At 39.2% G+C, this 14,879-nt stretch overlaps 1 protein-coding gene across 1 annotated transcript in view; it reads left to right on the forward strand.

Annotated features, from left to right (window-relative positions):
- The window catches only part of CCDC171 (coiled-coil domain containing 171), a 395,587-nt gene that overhangs the window by 122,113 nt on the left and 258,595 nt on the right, over window positions 1-14,879 (forward strand). The window contains exon 11 of the mRNA XM_066368208.1: window positions 6,247-6,349. Within this exon, the coding sequence (XP_066224305.1) occupies window positions 6,247-6,349 (103 nt within the window). The remainder of the gene's footprint in view (window positions 1-6,246; window positions 6,350-14,879) is intronic.

The raw sequence follows: 14,879 nt of genomic DNA on the forward strand, positions 1-14,879 counted from the left end.
TCTTTCTTTGTCTGGGTTTTGCACGAGTGTTAGCTGTATTGCCCAGGTTGTCACAGGAACAGTTTTTCCTTGGCTTGGATCTCCGTGCCACAGCCTGGTTCGGCCGTTTGTGCCGCGACCTGGATCTATTCACCCCCTTTGCCCGCCTTAGTTTCTATATTCTCAGTTTCCAGTGAAAATCGCCCTGTTTAGGTTAGTGAGGAAGGCGGAGCATTTCTTACTCCCTATTTCCTTTGGGGTTTGGTTATATATTTAGCCAATTTTTCGCTCGATCATCCCTTTGGGTGTATTGCGAAACATCTGGAGGCTCCAAGGATAGGTTTTTCTGTTTCTGGTTGAAGATCTTGTTGAGGTTTGGGGGAGATTTATCGGTATCGCTTCCTACTCCGCCATTACTCTGACGTCATCCCCAAAAGGAGTTTTTTTTGTGAGTAACAGAAGATACCCATTTCACCTACATCACTGAAGCTATTTTAGGAACTGGGAATAAAATTAAATATTATAACAAGTTACTGTTATGGCTCCTATATTGGAAATTACAAGAGTTTTAGGAATTATGTGAGGAACCCTGAATGTAGACCAAATACTATATATTTCTTGTTATAAATCACAATATCACATTATGCTAAATCAATGTTTAAAAACAGATTATCCATGGATACTTTTCACATAGCTGGTTAAGTGAGAGAACATAATATAACTGAATCCCTGCTGTGCTGCTCATATCAGAGAGTTGTAAAAGGAGATGACAGAGTACTGGGAGGTGAAGGGAATTGGTATTTTATAATTTTATAATAAGGAAGTATGCATAAAACCCAGGAGTCACAAAGCAAATTATTGATATATTTGATCACTTAAAAATACAGTTTTTGTTTTTAAGAATATAGTCAGAAGGCAGATTTCAAATTGAAAATACTAATTTGCAACATGTATGACAAAGGGATTATTTTCATAATTTACAAAGAACTGTTATAAATTACTAAGGAAAATAGGGACAATGTAATAAAAATGGGCACATAATGTAAAAAGTTCATTCAGAGAAAAGGAAGTACAGGTGGCTAGTAAACATATAAAAAGGTGCTTAATCTTATTTAAAATTAAAGAACCGCACATTAAAATAAGTTGATAAAGCTTATCATTGGAAAGCTATTGGGAAAGAGGTAAGATATGCTGATAGGACTCTTTGGAGAGCAATTTGTTAACAATTGTCTGACAACAGTACCTTTTATCCATCAAACCTCTGTCTAGTTTATTGAATAGGTATAATTGAATGTGCATGCAAAGATATAGATATAAGGATGTGTATCATAGTATTGTCACTAATATAAAAAATGCAGCTAACCTATAAATCTTAGCAGTAAGGCACTGGTTAAATTAAATAATGGTACATCTAAACAATGGAGTACTATGCAACTAAAAAATGATGTGGAAAGATGTCAGAGATATATACTATGAATGGAAAAGTAAGCTGCATAGTAGTATGCATACTGTGATCGTATTTGATTTTAAAATGTATATGTAAAATGCACATGTAATAAATATGTGAAATATGTAAATTTAAAAAATTTTAGGCCCTGGCCGGTTGGCTCAGTGGTAGAGCGTCGGCCTAGCGTGCGGAAGTCCTGGGTTTGATTCCCGGCCAGGGCACACAGGAGAGGCGCCCATCTGCTTCTCCACCCCTCCCCCTCTCCTTCCTCTCTGTCTCTCTCTTCCCCTCCCGCAGCCGAAGTTCCATTGGAGCAAAGATGGCCCGGGCGCTGGGGATGGCTCCTTGGCCTCTGCCCCAGGCGCTGGAGTGGCTCTGGTCGCGACAGAGCGACACCCCGGATGGGCAGAGGATCACCCATGGTGGGCGTGCCGGGTGGATCCGGTCGGGCGCATGCGGGAGTCTGTCTGACTGTCTCTCCCCGTTTCCAGCTTCAGAAAAATACAAAAAAAAAAAAAAAGCTGGAAACGGGGAGAGACAGTCAGACAGACTCCCGCATGCGCCCGACCGGGATCCACCCGGCACGCCCACCATGGGGCGACGCTCTGCCCACCAGGGGGCGATGCTCTGCCCATCCTGGGCGTCGCCATGTGGCGACCAGAGCCACTCTAGCGCCTGAGGCAGCGGCCACAGAGCCATCCCCAGCGCCCGGGCCATGTTTGCTCCAATGGAGCCTTGGCTGCGGGAGGGGAAGAGAGAGACAGAGAGGAAAGTGCGGCGGAGGGGTGGAGAAGCAAATGGGCGCTTCTCCTGTGTGCCCTGGCCGGGAATCGAACCCGGGTCCTCCGCACGCTAGGCCGACGCTCTACCGCTGAGCCAACCGGCCAGGGCAAAAAAAATTTTTTTTAACATTCAAAATTTTATATATATAGTAAAGTTTTTTAAATTATAAAACAAACTGTGAGTAAAACTTACCAGTGAGAATTCAGTTACTTTCTAGTTTTTACCATAAGCATAATATAGATTAGCCCAAGGAATTTAATAGAATATTTGAATATTTGATAATTAAAAGTGTTTCACATTTAAAATAACTCAATAATATATTTATATATAATTACTGCCTTATAAATACTTTTTCAAAGATAAACTTTGATTGTTGGACATTAGTAATAAGATATTCCATTTTGACTCTTTGCTTTTTTAAAAAACTAAAACTTGGTGTTTCTTTTTCTGAGGATGTTATCTTACATTGGGCTCTGAGTCAGTGCTGTGCTAACATCCAGAAATCTCCACTGTGGCCTCTTTGCTCAGTGGTTCCTTCTACTGTTTCCTAACACACTAACAAAATGTATGTATATTTTCTGGAGAGAATTTGTTTGTTTTTTTTTTTTGTTTTTTTTTAGAGGGACAGAGAGAGAGTCAGAGAGAGAGAGAGAGAGAGAGAGAGAGAGATAGGGACAGACAGACAGGAATGGATAGAGATGAGAAGAATCAAACATCAGTTTTTCGTTGCGACACCTTAGTTAGTTATTCATTGATTGCTTTCTCATATGTGCCTTGACAGCAGGCCTACAGCAGACCGAGTAACCCCTTGCTCAAGCCAGTGACCTTGGGTCCAAGCTGGTGAGCTTGGGGTCTTGAACCTGGGTCCTCCACATCCCATTATGATGCTCTATCCACTGCACTACTGCCTGGTCAGGCAAGAGAAGTTCTTTTTTTTTACTTGGATTGTTTATTTCTTGTTTCTCAAAAACGAATTAAATTTTAAAGACTATATAATAGATATACATGATACAAGATCTCAAAGATACAAAGAGTTATACAGTGAAAAATGAAATCTCTCTCTTTACAACCCTTAGCCTCACAGATTCTTTTTCTGGTGCAAAGTTACTACTTCCATGTGATTTTGTGTAGAGATTCTCTCTGCATTTACAAATATGCATGTTTACACACACACACAACTCTTCACGTGAATGGTGACATATTACACATACTGTTCTCCCTCTTTTTTCCCTCCTAGTATTAACTTGTTTGACATTACAGCATTAAAAAGCATGTTTCTAAAGATGTGCTAAAGCAGAACACTTCAAGTCTGGTTTTGTTGTGTTTTTGCATCCCAACTCAGGGCTTTCAGTTAGACCACAGATCCTTTATTTTGTGGTAGGACACACCTTTTCTACCTCTGCTTTTTTTTTTTTTTTGACAGAGACAGAGAATCAGAGAGAGGGACAGACAAGGCTGGACAGATAGGAAGGGAGAGATGAGAAGCATCAATTCTTCACTGTGGCTCCTTAGTTGTTCATTGATTGCTTTCTCATATGTGCCTTCACGGCGGGGGGGGGGGGGACTACAGCGGGGTTTCAAAGCAGCAACCTTTGAGCTCAAGCCAGCGACCATGGGGTTATGTCTATGATCCCACCCTCATGCCAGTGACCCCGCACTCAAGCTGGTGAGCCCGTGCTCAAGCTGGATGAGCCCGCACTCAAGCCGGCAACCTCGGGGTTTTCAATCTGGGTCCTCCGCATCCCAGTCAGACGCTACCCCGTTTTTGTTTTAACTCTACAATATTACTTAGAGATCTTTTCATATTAGTACATGAAGAAAAGCTTTCTTTTTTATTTAAAGTATGTGGATGAATCCTAATTGATTTAACAGTCTTTTGTTTCACTGTAGTTTGTTTAACAATTTAACTCTTGTTTTAGATACTTGATATTGTCGAAGTGCTGGGGATACCCTGGTGAGGACAAAAAAGAGATATTATATTTACTCCCTTCATGGAGCTTAAATTCTATGAGGTAGATATTAATAAAAGACCACCTCTAATAAATGTAGAATCACATTTGTGATAAATGATAAGAAGAACCTAATAGAGGAAATTGATATAGTTAGGGTATTAAAGAATAGCTCTTAAGTGATAATTAAACTGACATCTATAAAAGAATTATTAGTTTTGCATATTTTAATGTAATTTTGTCCTATAATACGTATTCTCCCATTTCTTCTGTATCTACAAGCACTCTTTCACCAGTGCCTCTATTTTATCAGCTTTTAAACATGCTTAAGTTTCCCACATATTAAAAAGACACAGCAAGAAACTGTCTTCTTCAACCCAGTGTCCTTTCCAACTGCTATTGCCTTTTTTCTCTGCTTCCCTTCTTACCAAAAACTTCCATTTTTATTAATTATCTCTTACTCAATTAAGACAAAAAATCAAGCTTTCTCCTCGTCAGCTTGTTCCAGCCTGGTTATAGCAGATTTCATCAAGGTCACCAATGACTTCCATGTCCAGTGAACACTTTCATGTCCATTTTGCTTGAATAGTCTGTGACATTGCATATAGTTGACAACTCTATCCATCAAATGATCTCTTATCTTGGATTTTATGACATAGTAGTCTTCTTTTTTCTTTTTAAAAATCTTCTTTGCTGCCTTTTTTATTCCTAGCTATAAATTGTTTCCTTAAAATTTTTTTTAAAATTTATTGGTTTTAGTAAGAGAGGGATGGAGAGAGAGAGAGAGAGAGAGAGAGAGAGAAGAAGAGAAGAACATTGATTTGTTCCTGTACGTGCCCTGACGAGGGATTGAACACGCAACCTCTGTGTTTTGGGATGATGCTCTAACCAACAGAGCCATCCAGCCAAGGCTAAATTCTTTCTTTCTTTTTTCCCCCCTTTTAATTATTTATTTATTTAAGTGAGAGGAGGGAAGACAGAGAAACAGACTCCTGTATGCACCCTGATTGGGATCCACTCAGCAACCTTTGTCTAGGGCTGTTGCTCGAATCAACCAATCTATCTTCAGTGCCTGAGGCCAACACTCGAACCAGTCAGGCCTGGCTGTGAGAGGGGAAGAAAGAAAGAAGGGAGATGGGGGAGGAAGAGAAGCAAATGGTTGCTTCTCATGTATGTCCTGACTGGGGATTGAACCTGCGACATCTGCCGGACCAACACTGTATCTACTGAGCCAACCAGCCAGAGCCTAAATTCTGTGTCTTAAAGCTTTGTCTTAGGCTCTTTCCTCTTCCCATGAAACACTCAAGGCAAGCTTTGGTGATGTCTGTAGATGAATCCCAAACCTATACCAGATCTTTCTTCTGATTTTTACACCATTATGTCCAGATGCCTCCCATGTTTTTTTTAATTTACTTTTTCTTTGTTAGTTTATATATATTTATTTAGGGTCTTTTATTTGCCAGGCATTGTGCTGCTGGGAGTGTCTTAAAGTTACCTCCAATGTAATATGATCAAAATAGAATTAATGACTTGTACTTCCTGCCAAAACAAGCAAACAAGTAAACTAAACAGCCAAAATAATGCCTTTTTCACCTTTCCTGTTTACCCTCTTTTACAGCTAAAGACCCTAGCCTAAGCCACCTTCACCTCTTAAGTAGACTTCTACAGTTACTCCTAATTTGTCCTACTGCATTCACTCTTGAATACCGTCTGGCAATTTGCCACATGATGGCCAGAATAATTTTTTTAAGTGTTCCTTAATTCCTCTGTGTGTCAGTTTTCTTATCTGTAAAACTAGTATAATAATAGCCCTTTTCTCATAGTTTGTTAGAAGAATAAAAAGCATTACTGTGTATAAGTACAACAGTGCCAGGCACTAAGGCCTCAGTAAATTGTTATTGAGACCTTATACAGTGTTACATTAAGCCAAATAAAAGGTATGATTAAGACAGAAAGAGGTTTATTAATAATAGACTTAAATGGGGTAATTATTAGCTTGTTTATCCTTTATTGTGCTATATATGTTCACACAAAAAATCTATTCTTGTGTGTGACCTTATTAAGTGTAATTTTTTTCTTAATTAAAAGGCTAAGAAGCACCAGGCTTTTCTAGTAGAGACGTGTGAAAATAATGTGAAAGAATTGGAATCGATCTTGGACAGCTTTGCTGCATCGGGCCTGTGGACATCAGGTTAGTTGAAGGTATAAAATGACAGATACATCTGTCAGCGTTCCAAAGTCACTACATTTTGGGAATTCTGCAGATGCCTCTTATAGTCCCTCATCTCAACATGTTTTGATTTGATGACATGATAAGAACAGTCCTCACAGCAGTCAGTTGGCCTGGCTGGCTGAGAAAGGGTGATGGAGTGTAGACCTGCTGTTGTCCTCCCAGAACTTGATTTACAAGTGTCGGGGTCTGTGATTGGACAGACAAGGGCTCACTTGCTGTGCTCTGAATCCAACTGAGAAAAAAGTCCTTACAGTATACCTGCAAGGGGAGCAGATGTTTCGATCAAACTGAGCCAAATTCTGAGGCAACCTTCAGCAACTTAAAGGTCATGCATTCAAAACATTATGCAGGAGACAGGCTGTAACACAGTGCATATTCTATCTACATGTTGCTTTCTAAGCTGGTTTTCTCTTTCATTTCTTATTGCCAGATATATTTTCTCTAGATAAAAATGCCTGGGTAAAATATTTTGGTTTTAGTATTAGCACGCTTAATATGATAAAGAACTATAAAAATGGTATACTAGGTAGTTGGCTAGTGAATTCTCTCTATAATTCCTACTTCCTTAATTCTTTTGTACTTATGCCATTACATGTACTGTATAGTAGCTTTAACTTAAGAACTTTATTTTTCCACTTCATTTTTTTTTGCCATATTGTCAGTCTTGATTTATTTAGTCATTTTCTGACTCAATTATATTCTTCAAAAAGCACATACAATTAAATTTCTTACACTTTAAAATTGAGTTCCAGGACTCTGTTTTTTAAAGGAATCAAGCAGATATTTGGTAAATGAGTTCTTTAGGAAACTGTCAAGTTCAGGCCAATTTGTTGTCTTAGAAAGAGCAGAAGAATATAATCAAGGCCTGTTTTTAACCTGTTGGATCTGCAGATTTCTAATGGAGAACTATTAGAAATTTAGTGTGCTTTGCTATTATCTACTTTTGGGGTCTGCTTTATCCTTCATATTTTTTAGTAGTAATTTTTTATGAAATTAATGTGTAACTATTTTTGTTTCTATTTATATTTTTTTGCAAAAAGCATTAGTGTTTCATGGTTTGTTACTGTGGAAAAAATCAAGGTATATAAAAGTGACATAAAAATATAGATACCCAGTTTTCAAGTATACTTGATAGAATTTTAGAGGATAAAATGTACTTTTGCAGTGGTGCTGTTTTATTATTGATTTGTATCATTGTTTAATGGTGTTAGGATCTTTAAAAATTAGTAAATTATTATAATAGCATAGCCTATGCCTCAACATTAAATATTTCTTCAGAGTTGAGTTAGAAAAGCTAGGTATAATGAAGTCATATCTCCTCTGAGTTTTAAAATGAAATCATTGGTAACAAAGCAACTCATAAGCTATTACTAAGCCTACAGAAAAAGAATTGTCTTCTATTAAAGTTAAAATTTTTTTAAAAAATAACTGTCCTTTTTTAACTTTCTAGCTTCCCATATATATGCACACTGTATATATTATGGAGAAAGCATTTATAGAAGAGGGACTGTGTACTGAATATGTTATTTTTTATGGTATTATAAAGTGGTCTTTGTTTCCTCATTGAACAGGATATTCACGCTTTTACCTGTCAAGCACCATTCTTCTTGGGTCTCTGTTTTGCCTTATAGAGGCTGATCTCTATAAACTGCATGATTGAGGCTCCTTTGCGTTCTGGCTTCTGGTTGGATTTGAACAATGGGTACACCAGCAGACTAAGAAGAAGAAAGGGAAGAAAAAGTCAGGGTACTCGTTTCCTCTGCTTCCTCTGGTCCAGTGCATTCTGGCAGAGGCTCCATTTTACAGTGGTCCCACCTCCTATCAGGCAGGTTCTCTCCCGCAGTGTGGATCGTATTTGACTATGGTGACAATGTTCTGCCCACTTGACCCTTTAGACCAGGGGTCCCCAAACTTTTTACACAGGGGGCCAGTTCACTGTCCCTCAGACCCTTGGAGGGCCAGACTATAAAAAAAACTGAACAAATCCCTATGCACACTGCACATATCTTATTTTAAAGTAAAAAAAAAACAAAATGGGAACAAATACAATATTTAAAATAAATAACAAGTAAATTTAAATCAACAAACTGACCAGTATTTCAATGGGAAATATGGTCCTGCTTTTGGCTAATGAGATGGTCAATGTGCTCCTCTCACTGACCACCAATGAAAGAGATGCCCCTTCCAGAAGTGCGGCGGGGGCCGGATAAATGGCCTCAGGAGGCCACATGTGGCCCGCGGGCCGTAGTTTGGAGACCCCTGCTTTAGACTTAGCTATGGTATTGGTTTTCTGTTCTTGCTAGTTCTTGGTGCCTCATCATATTTTATTAATTCTCTTCATGGTCTACATTTCTGTAAATAGTCTCTTTCATAAATTCTCTCTCTTTTTTTTAGTGTGAGAGAAGGAGAGAGACAGACAGACAGGGACAGACAGACAGGAAGGGAGAGAGATGAGAAGTATCAATTCTTTGTTGTGGCATGTTAGTTGTTCATTGAGTGCTTTCATATATGCCTTGACCCGGGGGCTACAGCAGAGTGAGTGAGCTCTTGCTCAAGCCAGAGACCTTGGGCTTCAAGGCAGCAACCTTTGGGCTCAAGCCAGTGACCATGGGGTCATGTCTATGATCCCACGTTTAAACTGGCACCCCTGCACTCAGCTGGATGAGCCTGCACTCAAGCTGGTGACCTTAGGGTTTTGAACCTGGGTCCTCAGCATCCCAGGCTGATGCTCTATCCACTGTGTCACTGCCTGATCAGGCAATAAATTCTCTTCTTATGAGCTCTTCTGAGTGTGCCATCTTGCTACCTGCTGACACCCTAATTCACATAGCTGATTTCATTGGGACCTGATTTTATTCTTGCTGTTGACTTCCATGAAACAGCCCTTATTATATAACTATAATGGACTCCCTTTCTGCTCACACCAGGTCAGGTTGGGTTTTTGTCACCTCCCCAAGATGGATGTATATAATAAACTTTATTGCTTAGTATTTTATGGAAGAACTTGAACAATGATGATTGCCTACTGCATTAGGCCTGGCTTGAGCTACACAGAGATGACCAAATATTTTGTTACTCCCAAATGAATTAATTAAAAAATTTATCTTAGGCTAATTCAAAGATGTATGTGTATGTGTGTGCATGTGTGTATGATATATATAAACATGTATAGATTTCATAGTAGATCTACATCTTTGAAAAAAAGTCTATTTCAAATAGAAACATATTCTTACTATGTAATGTAGCATAGCCTTAGAATTTGCTACAAAATCAGTTATATTGGGAAGGGTTTTCCAGAGAGATCTGCTGTTTTGCACTTATGGCAATAGTGCTTTACTCCCTTTTATTATCTTTTCATACCTTTCAGTTATACTTGAGTCTCACTCCCCAATTTCAGGAAAAGTAATCCATGGTAGAAATTTAGAGAAACAGTTATAAAATTGTTTCCTTCTCTTTTTTGCCTTGCTCTTCAAAAATGGAATGAATGAAAATTATTTTCCTGAATGAGTTTTAGTCCAGAGTTGACAATAGTTGCCAGGAGCTCTGTTCTCTTATCTTATTGTGAAGCTCGAGTGACCATCACCTTATCTTCATGTAGCAGATAAACCAAAGTTGTGGTTAGTCCAAGACGTTAGGGATTTATTTATGTAGAGGTTTTAACTTGATCTCCTGACCTCTTATCAGTTTGATAGTTTACACCTCCTATTCCTTTTCTAATGCCTTCAGCACCTCCTCCCTTTCTCACTTACTGCTCTGTCTGCTTCCACCTTGCTGACCTGTACTTTGTCTTCTCGATAGCCACCAGGATGATAGTTTGATGATAGTTTGAAATCTTACATTAGAGCATGTCCTTCCAGTGCTCTAAACCTTGCTGGGCTCTGCACTTCACTAAGAGTAGAAGGTGAAGCTTGAGCAATGGTGTGTAAGAACCTACGAAGGTCTACTTCTATCCTTCATCATCCCTTTGATCTATTCTTCTCTCCATCCCACTGATTGGGCCTCTCTGGCCTCCTGTATCTTGAACACATCAAGGTGCTCTTGCCTTGGAGCCTTTGTGCTGACCATTTTTTCTACCTGGAAAGTTCTTCCTGTAGATATCTGCATAGCTCTCTGCCATCTTCCTTAAATGTATGTTCAAATCTCAGCTTCTTTGGAAAGCTTACCTGCTACCCATTTCCATGCCACTTGCTTCACTACCTCAGTTCCTTTTCTGCTTCAATTCTACCCTCCCCCATAGCACTTACTGTGTTATAACATATTATTTGGTGCATTTTTTATTATATCTGCAGTTTAGGGTTCTTCAGAGGAACATGCAAAATAGGATCTATCTATCTATCATATATCTAATCTATCTCCTGTATACATATATATATATATGTTTGGAGAGAGAGAAATATATATTTATTACGTCTATTTTATATGTGTATATTTTATATAATATATAAAAATATGTATATATAAATACATGTATGTTTTTATATATGTATAGATATATATGAAGACATTTATTATTGGAATAACTCACACTGTAATGAAGGCTCAGAAATCCCATAATCTGTTCTCTGCAAGCTGAAGAACCAGGAAAGCTAGTAGTATAATTCAGTCTGAGTCCAAAGGTCTGAGTACCTGGGGCCGCTGGTGAAGTCCTGGAGTCTGAACACCCAAGAACCAGGAGCTCTGATTTCCAAGGGTAGAAGAAGATGGAAGTCTCATCTCTAGAAGAAAGAGAATTTGCTCTCCCATGTTTTTGTTCTGTTGGGGGTGTGTTTGGGGGAACAATAGATTAGATAATGCCCACCCATATTGGTAAGGGCAAACTTTCTTTACTCAGTCTACTAATTCAAATCCTAATCTCTTCCAAAATACTGTCACAGACACACCTAGAAATACTGTTTTACTAGCTCTACTGTATTTGCATCCCTTAGCCAGTCAAGTTGACATACAAAATTAACTATCATGAGTTAATTTTTATACCAGGGCAAGGATCCTTGTTTCTTTTATTTATTAATGTATTTTAAGCAGCTAGAACAATACTTGGTACAAAGCAGACACTCAGTAAATACTTGTTCAATATGAATGAATAAAAGCAAGAATGAATTAATAAAGATTGAAGGTCTACATTATACTTGCATTTAACTTTTTGAGATTATAAAGATTGCTGTAGGATTTCTAAATTATAACAGCCTTTTGGGTAGTAACCTATAAGGAGTCACCAGGAAGATTAACTTTCAGTGGAAAAGATGTACAATCTTGCATGGGTAATAAAAATGTCACCTTGATTGCCTACTATCATTAGACAAGATAGCCTCAATTTATTTGATCAGGGACATTTATTTCCTATTTCTGCTTTCTACTGAACTTAAATTACTCTGAAACAAAAACTCATTTGTTTTCTGGTGGAAATTCTTATTGTAGGATGTGCATGGGGAGAAGTCTTTTTCCACTTTGAACCCATGTAGTTGTTCTCCCTCAAGTGTTTCTTCTCATACAGTTCACCTCTGCCTGAGGATGCTAGCAAACGTATAGAATGTGACTTTTCTTTCATTTGGTTCATGAAAGAAAGGTTTTCTTGTGGCTCAGTCTTGGATCCTCCTCAGGGTGGTTGACTTCTGTGTTGACTGAGACAGAGCCCTCCAACCTTCTTCAACCTTTCTTACCTTGTGGAAGTCATTTGTGATATTCCAGAGGTATTGTTTTTCTTTCTACTGGAGAGGCTGAAGGACCCTAGGAAATAATAGTAACAGGATTTGGTGCCTTTAGGCATGAATATATCACCCAGAAATTGGGAAGTTTCAGGGACTGCTGTTAAGAAAATCAGGACAAGAAATTGGACTTTTTCACTTCCTTCTCTTCCGTTAATAAAGCATTATTGCCTAGAACTAGTATTTTCTTGAAAATTTGTTATTGCTTTGGTGAACCTCATGGTTCTCTACTTTCCTTCTCCTGACTCACTGAGGTTTACAGACCAAACTTGCCCGATTTCCTTGTGCTTATAGCTCCAGTTTGTGAAATCCAAGGGAGTGACTTTGCTAAGAATACTCAGCATCCTCTCATGGGATCTTTAACTAGTCACATGATTATGGTGGCTGAGAAATCCAAGGCTGGTAACAAACTAGAGGCCCAGGAGGACTGAAGGTGGCATTCCAGTTTGACTCTGAGTGCAAGAAGCTGAAGAGCTGCTGGTTCTTCAAGTCTGAGTCCAAAGGAGGAGAAGACGATGTATAGCTTGAAAAGTCACAGAGAAAGAAGTTCTTCTTACTCAGCCTTTTATTCTATTCAGGCCTTCAAAGAATAGTTTCTGGGGTGGGAACCAGATATTTTACTAGTGGGCCATGAGGTGTAATAGTAGGTGAACCACTCCCTTTTCCAACATTTGATTCCCGGATCTGTGAATACCACCTCTGGGGGAAATAGAGCATGGATTGATTGCTGACTCAGAGCATGTACTCCATCCTGGAGGACATTATCCATGTCCTGGAAAGTTTTGATATCCATCCAGCACTGTGAATCTTAAAAAGGCCACTCTGCTATTCTGCATGCCAGCTGCTTTTGAGGGATGAGAAACATAGGAAGACCATGGAATTTTATGAAAATGAGCACATTTCCATACTTAATTTGCTACAGAATTGAGTTCTCTGGCCAGAAACAATGCTATGTGAAATACATAGTGGTGAAAAAGGTATTTTATACATTTATGGACGATGATTTCAGCAGAAATACTATGGTCAGGGAAGGAAAGTCTATATCCAGATAATGTCTACATTAGTAAGAATAAAGCATTGCTCATTCCATGATGGAAGTGACATTGTATAATCAGTTTGCTACCAGGTGGCTGGCTGGTTTACCTAGAGTAGTGGTCGGCAAACCATGGCTTGTGAGCCACATGCGGCTCTTTGGCCCCTTGAGTGTGGCTCTTCCACAAAATACCATGTGCGGGCGCTACCTCGATAAGGAATGTACCTACCTATATAGTAAAAGTTAAAAAAATTTGACTCTCAAAAGAAATTTTAATCGTTATACTGTTGATATTTGGCTCTGTTGACTAATGAGTTTACCGACCACTGACCTAGAGAATGGTGCCACGTCATGGGTTTAGTGTTGGTCCTTGCTGTTGATAGATTTGGCATTCAGCAAAGGTTGTAATCCTATCAGTTTTGGTGAATGGTTGTCCACGTTGCTGAGCTCATGTATCATATTATTCATCCTTCCTGCCATGACTCCTTTGCTGTAAGGACAACAAAGGTATGGACAGTGGTGCTGGAAAAAGATGCTCGCTGCCATCCACAGAGTGCTTCATCTTGGTCTCATTATTAAGATACTGAAATTGATCTGGGCACAGTGACCATTTGAAGAGGTCTATCCACACACATATTCTTTCCCAGACTACCTTGTTACCAGTTTTCTAAGTGTGTTTTTTTCAAGTCCCTGACTGTTCAGTCAAACTGTTAGCTGCCACCCATAAATTGATAATATATTTGAACCTTTGGTCATGTCTCATTTCAGGCAAAATTAAAGTCAGATTCAATACTTGAAGCTCTGCCTCCTGGGAGGATTTTACTCCACCACTATCCTTCAGGGTCACCCCTGAGTGGGGTATAGTACTGCAGCTGTCTGCTTTCAAGTGGAGTCAGCATATCCCTTAGAACCATCCATATATGAAGCCCATATTTTTTTTCATTAGCCAGCTGATCCTAGGGAACTTTCTATGGGTCGAGGATGTAGGTTAAAGAGAGCAGATAATGTAACAAGAATAGGGTTCATGGGAATCTGGACTAATTACTCTTGCAACTTATTTGTGCCTTCAGGACTTGCTTGAACCCAGTTTGGTATATACACTTTTGTTTAGTGTATGCCCAAATTTAGGTTGGTGGATCAAAAAATAACTATCATAGGCAACTCATGGTAAATTGGTGGCCATGCATTCTGTAATTGCTGAGGATTAGTAACAAGTCAAGTCTAAAGCTGATTTTCAAGAGAGGAATAGTTATTTGTAGGAATTGGCTTGCTTTGTTACAAAATCCTAAAAGTTTACACTATGATTCACCTGTAAAGACCTGCCAGACTTGACTTGCTTGAAGTCAGAATGATATCTTAAAAGAGAACTAAATGGGACCAGGCGGTGACACAGTGGATAGAGCATTGGACTGGGATGCAGAGGACCCAGATTCAAAACCCTAAGGTTGCCAGCTCGAGCGTGGGCTCCTCTGGTCTGAGCACAGCTCATCTGCTTGAACCCAAGCTCGCTGGCTTGAGCAAGGGGTCACTCTGCCTGCTGTAGCCCCCCAGTCAAGGCACATATGAGAAAGCAATCAATGAACAACTAAGGTGTCACAATAAAGAATTAATGCTTCTCATCTCTCTCCCTTACAGTCTGTCCTGATCTGTCCCTCTCTCTGTCTCTCTCTGTCTCTGTCACAAAAAAGAGAGAGAGAGAGAGAGAGAGAGAGAGAGAGAGAACTAAGTGGAACATGTGATGTCATCTGAAATG

Source organism: Saccopteryx leptura, chromosome 2, assembly GCF_036850995.1.
Source record: "Saccopteryx leptura isolate mSacLep1 chromosome 2, mSacLep1_pri_phased_curated, whole genome shotgun sequence".
Lineage (NCBI taxonomy): Eukaryota > Metazoa > Chordata > Mammalia > Chiroptera > Emballonuridae > Saccopteryx > Saccopteryx leptura.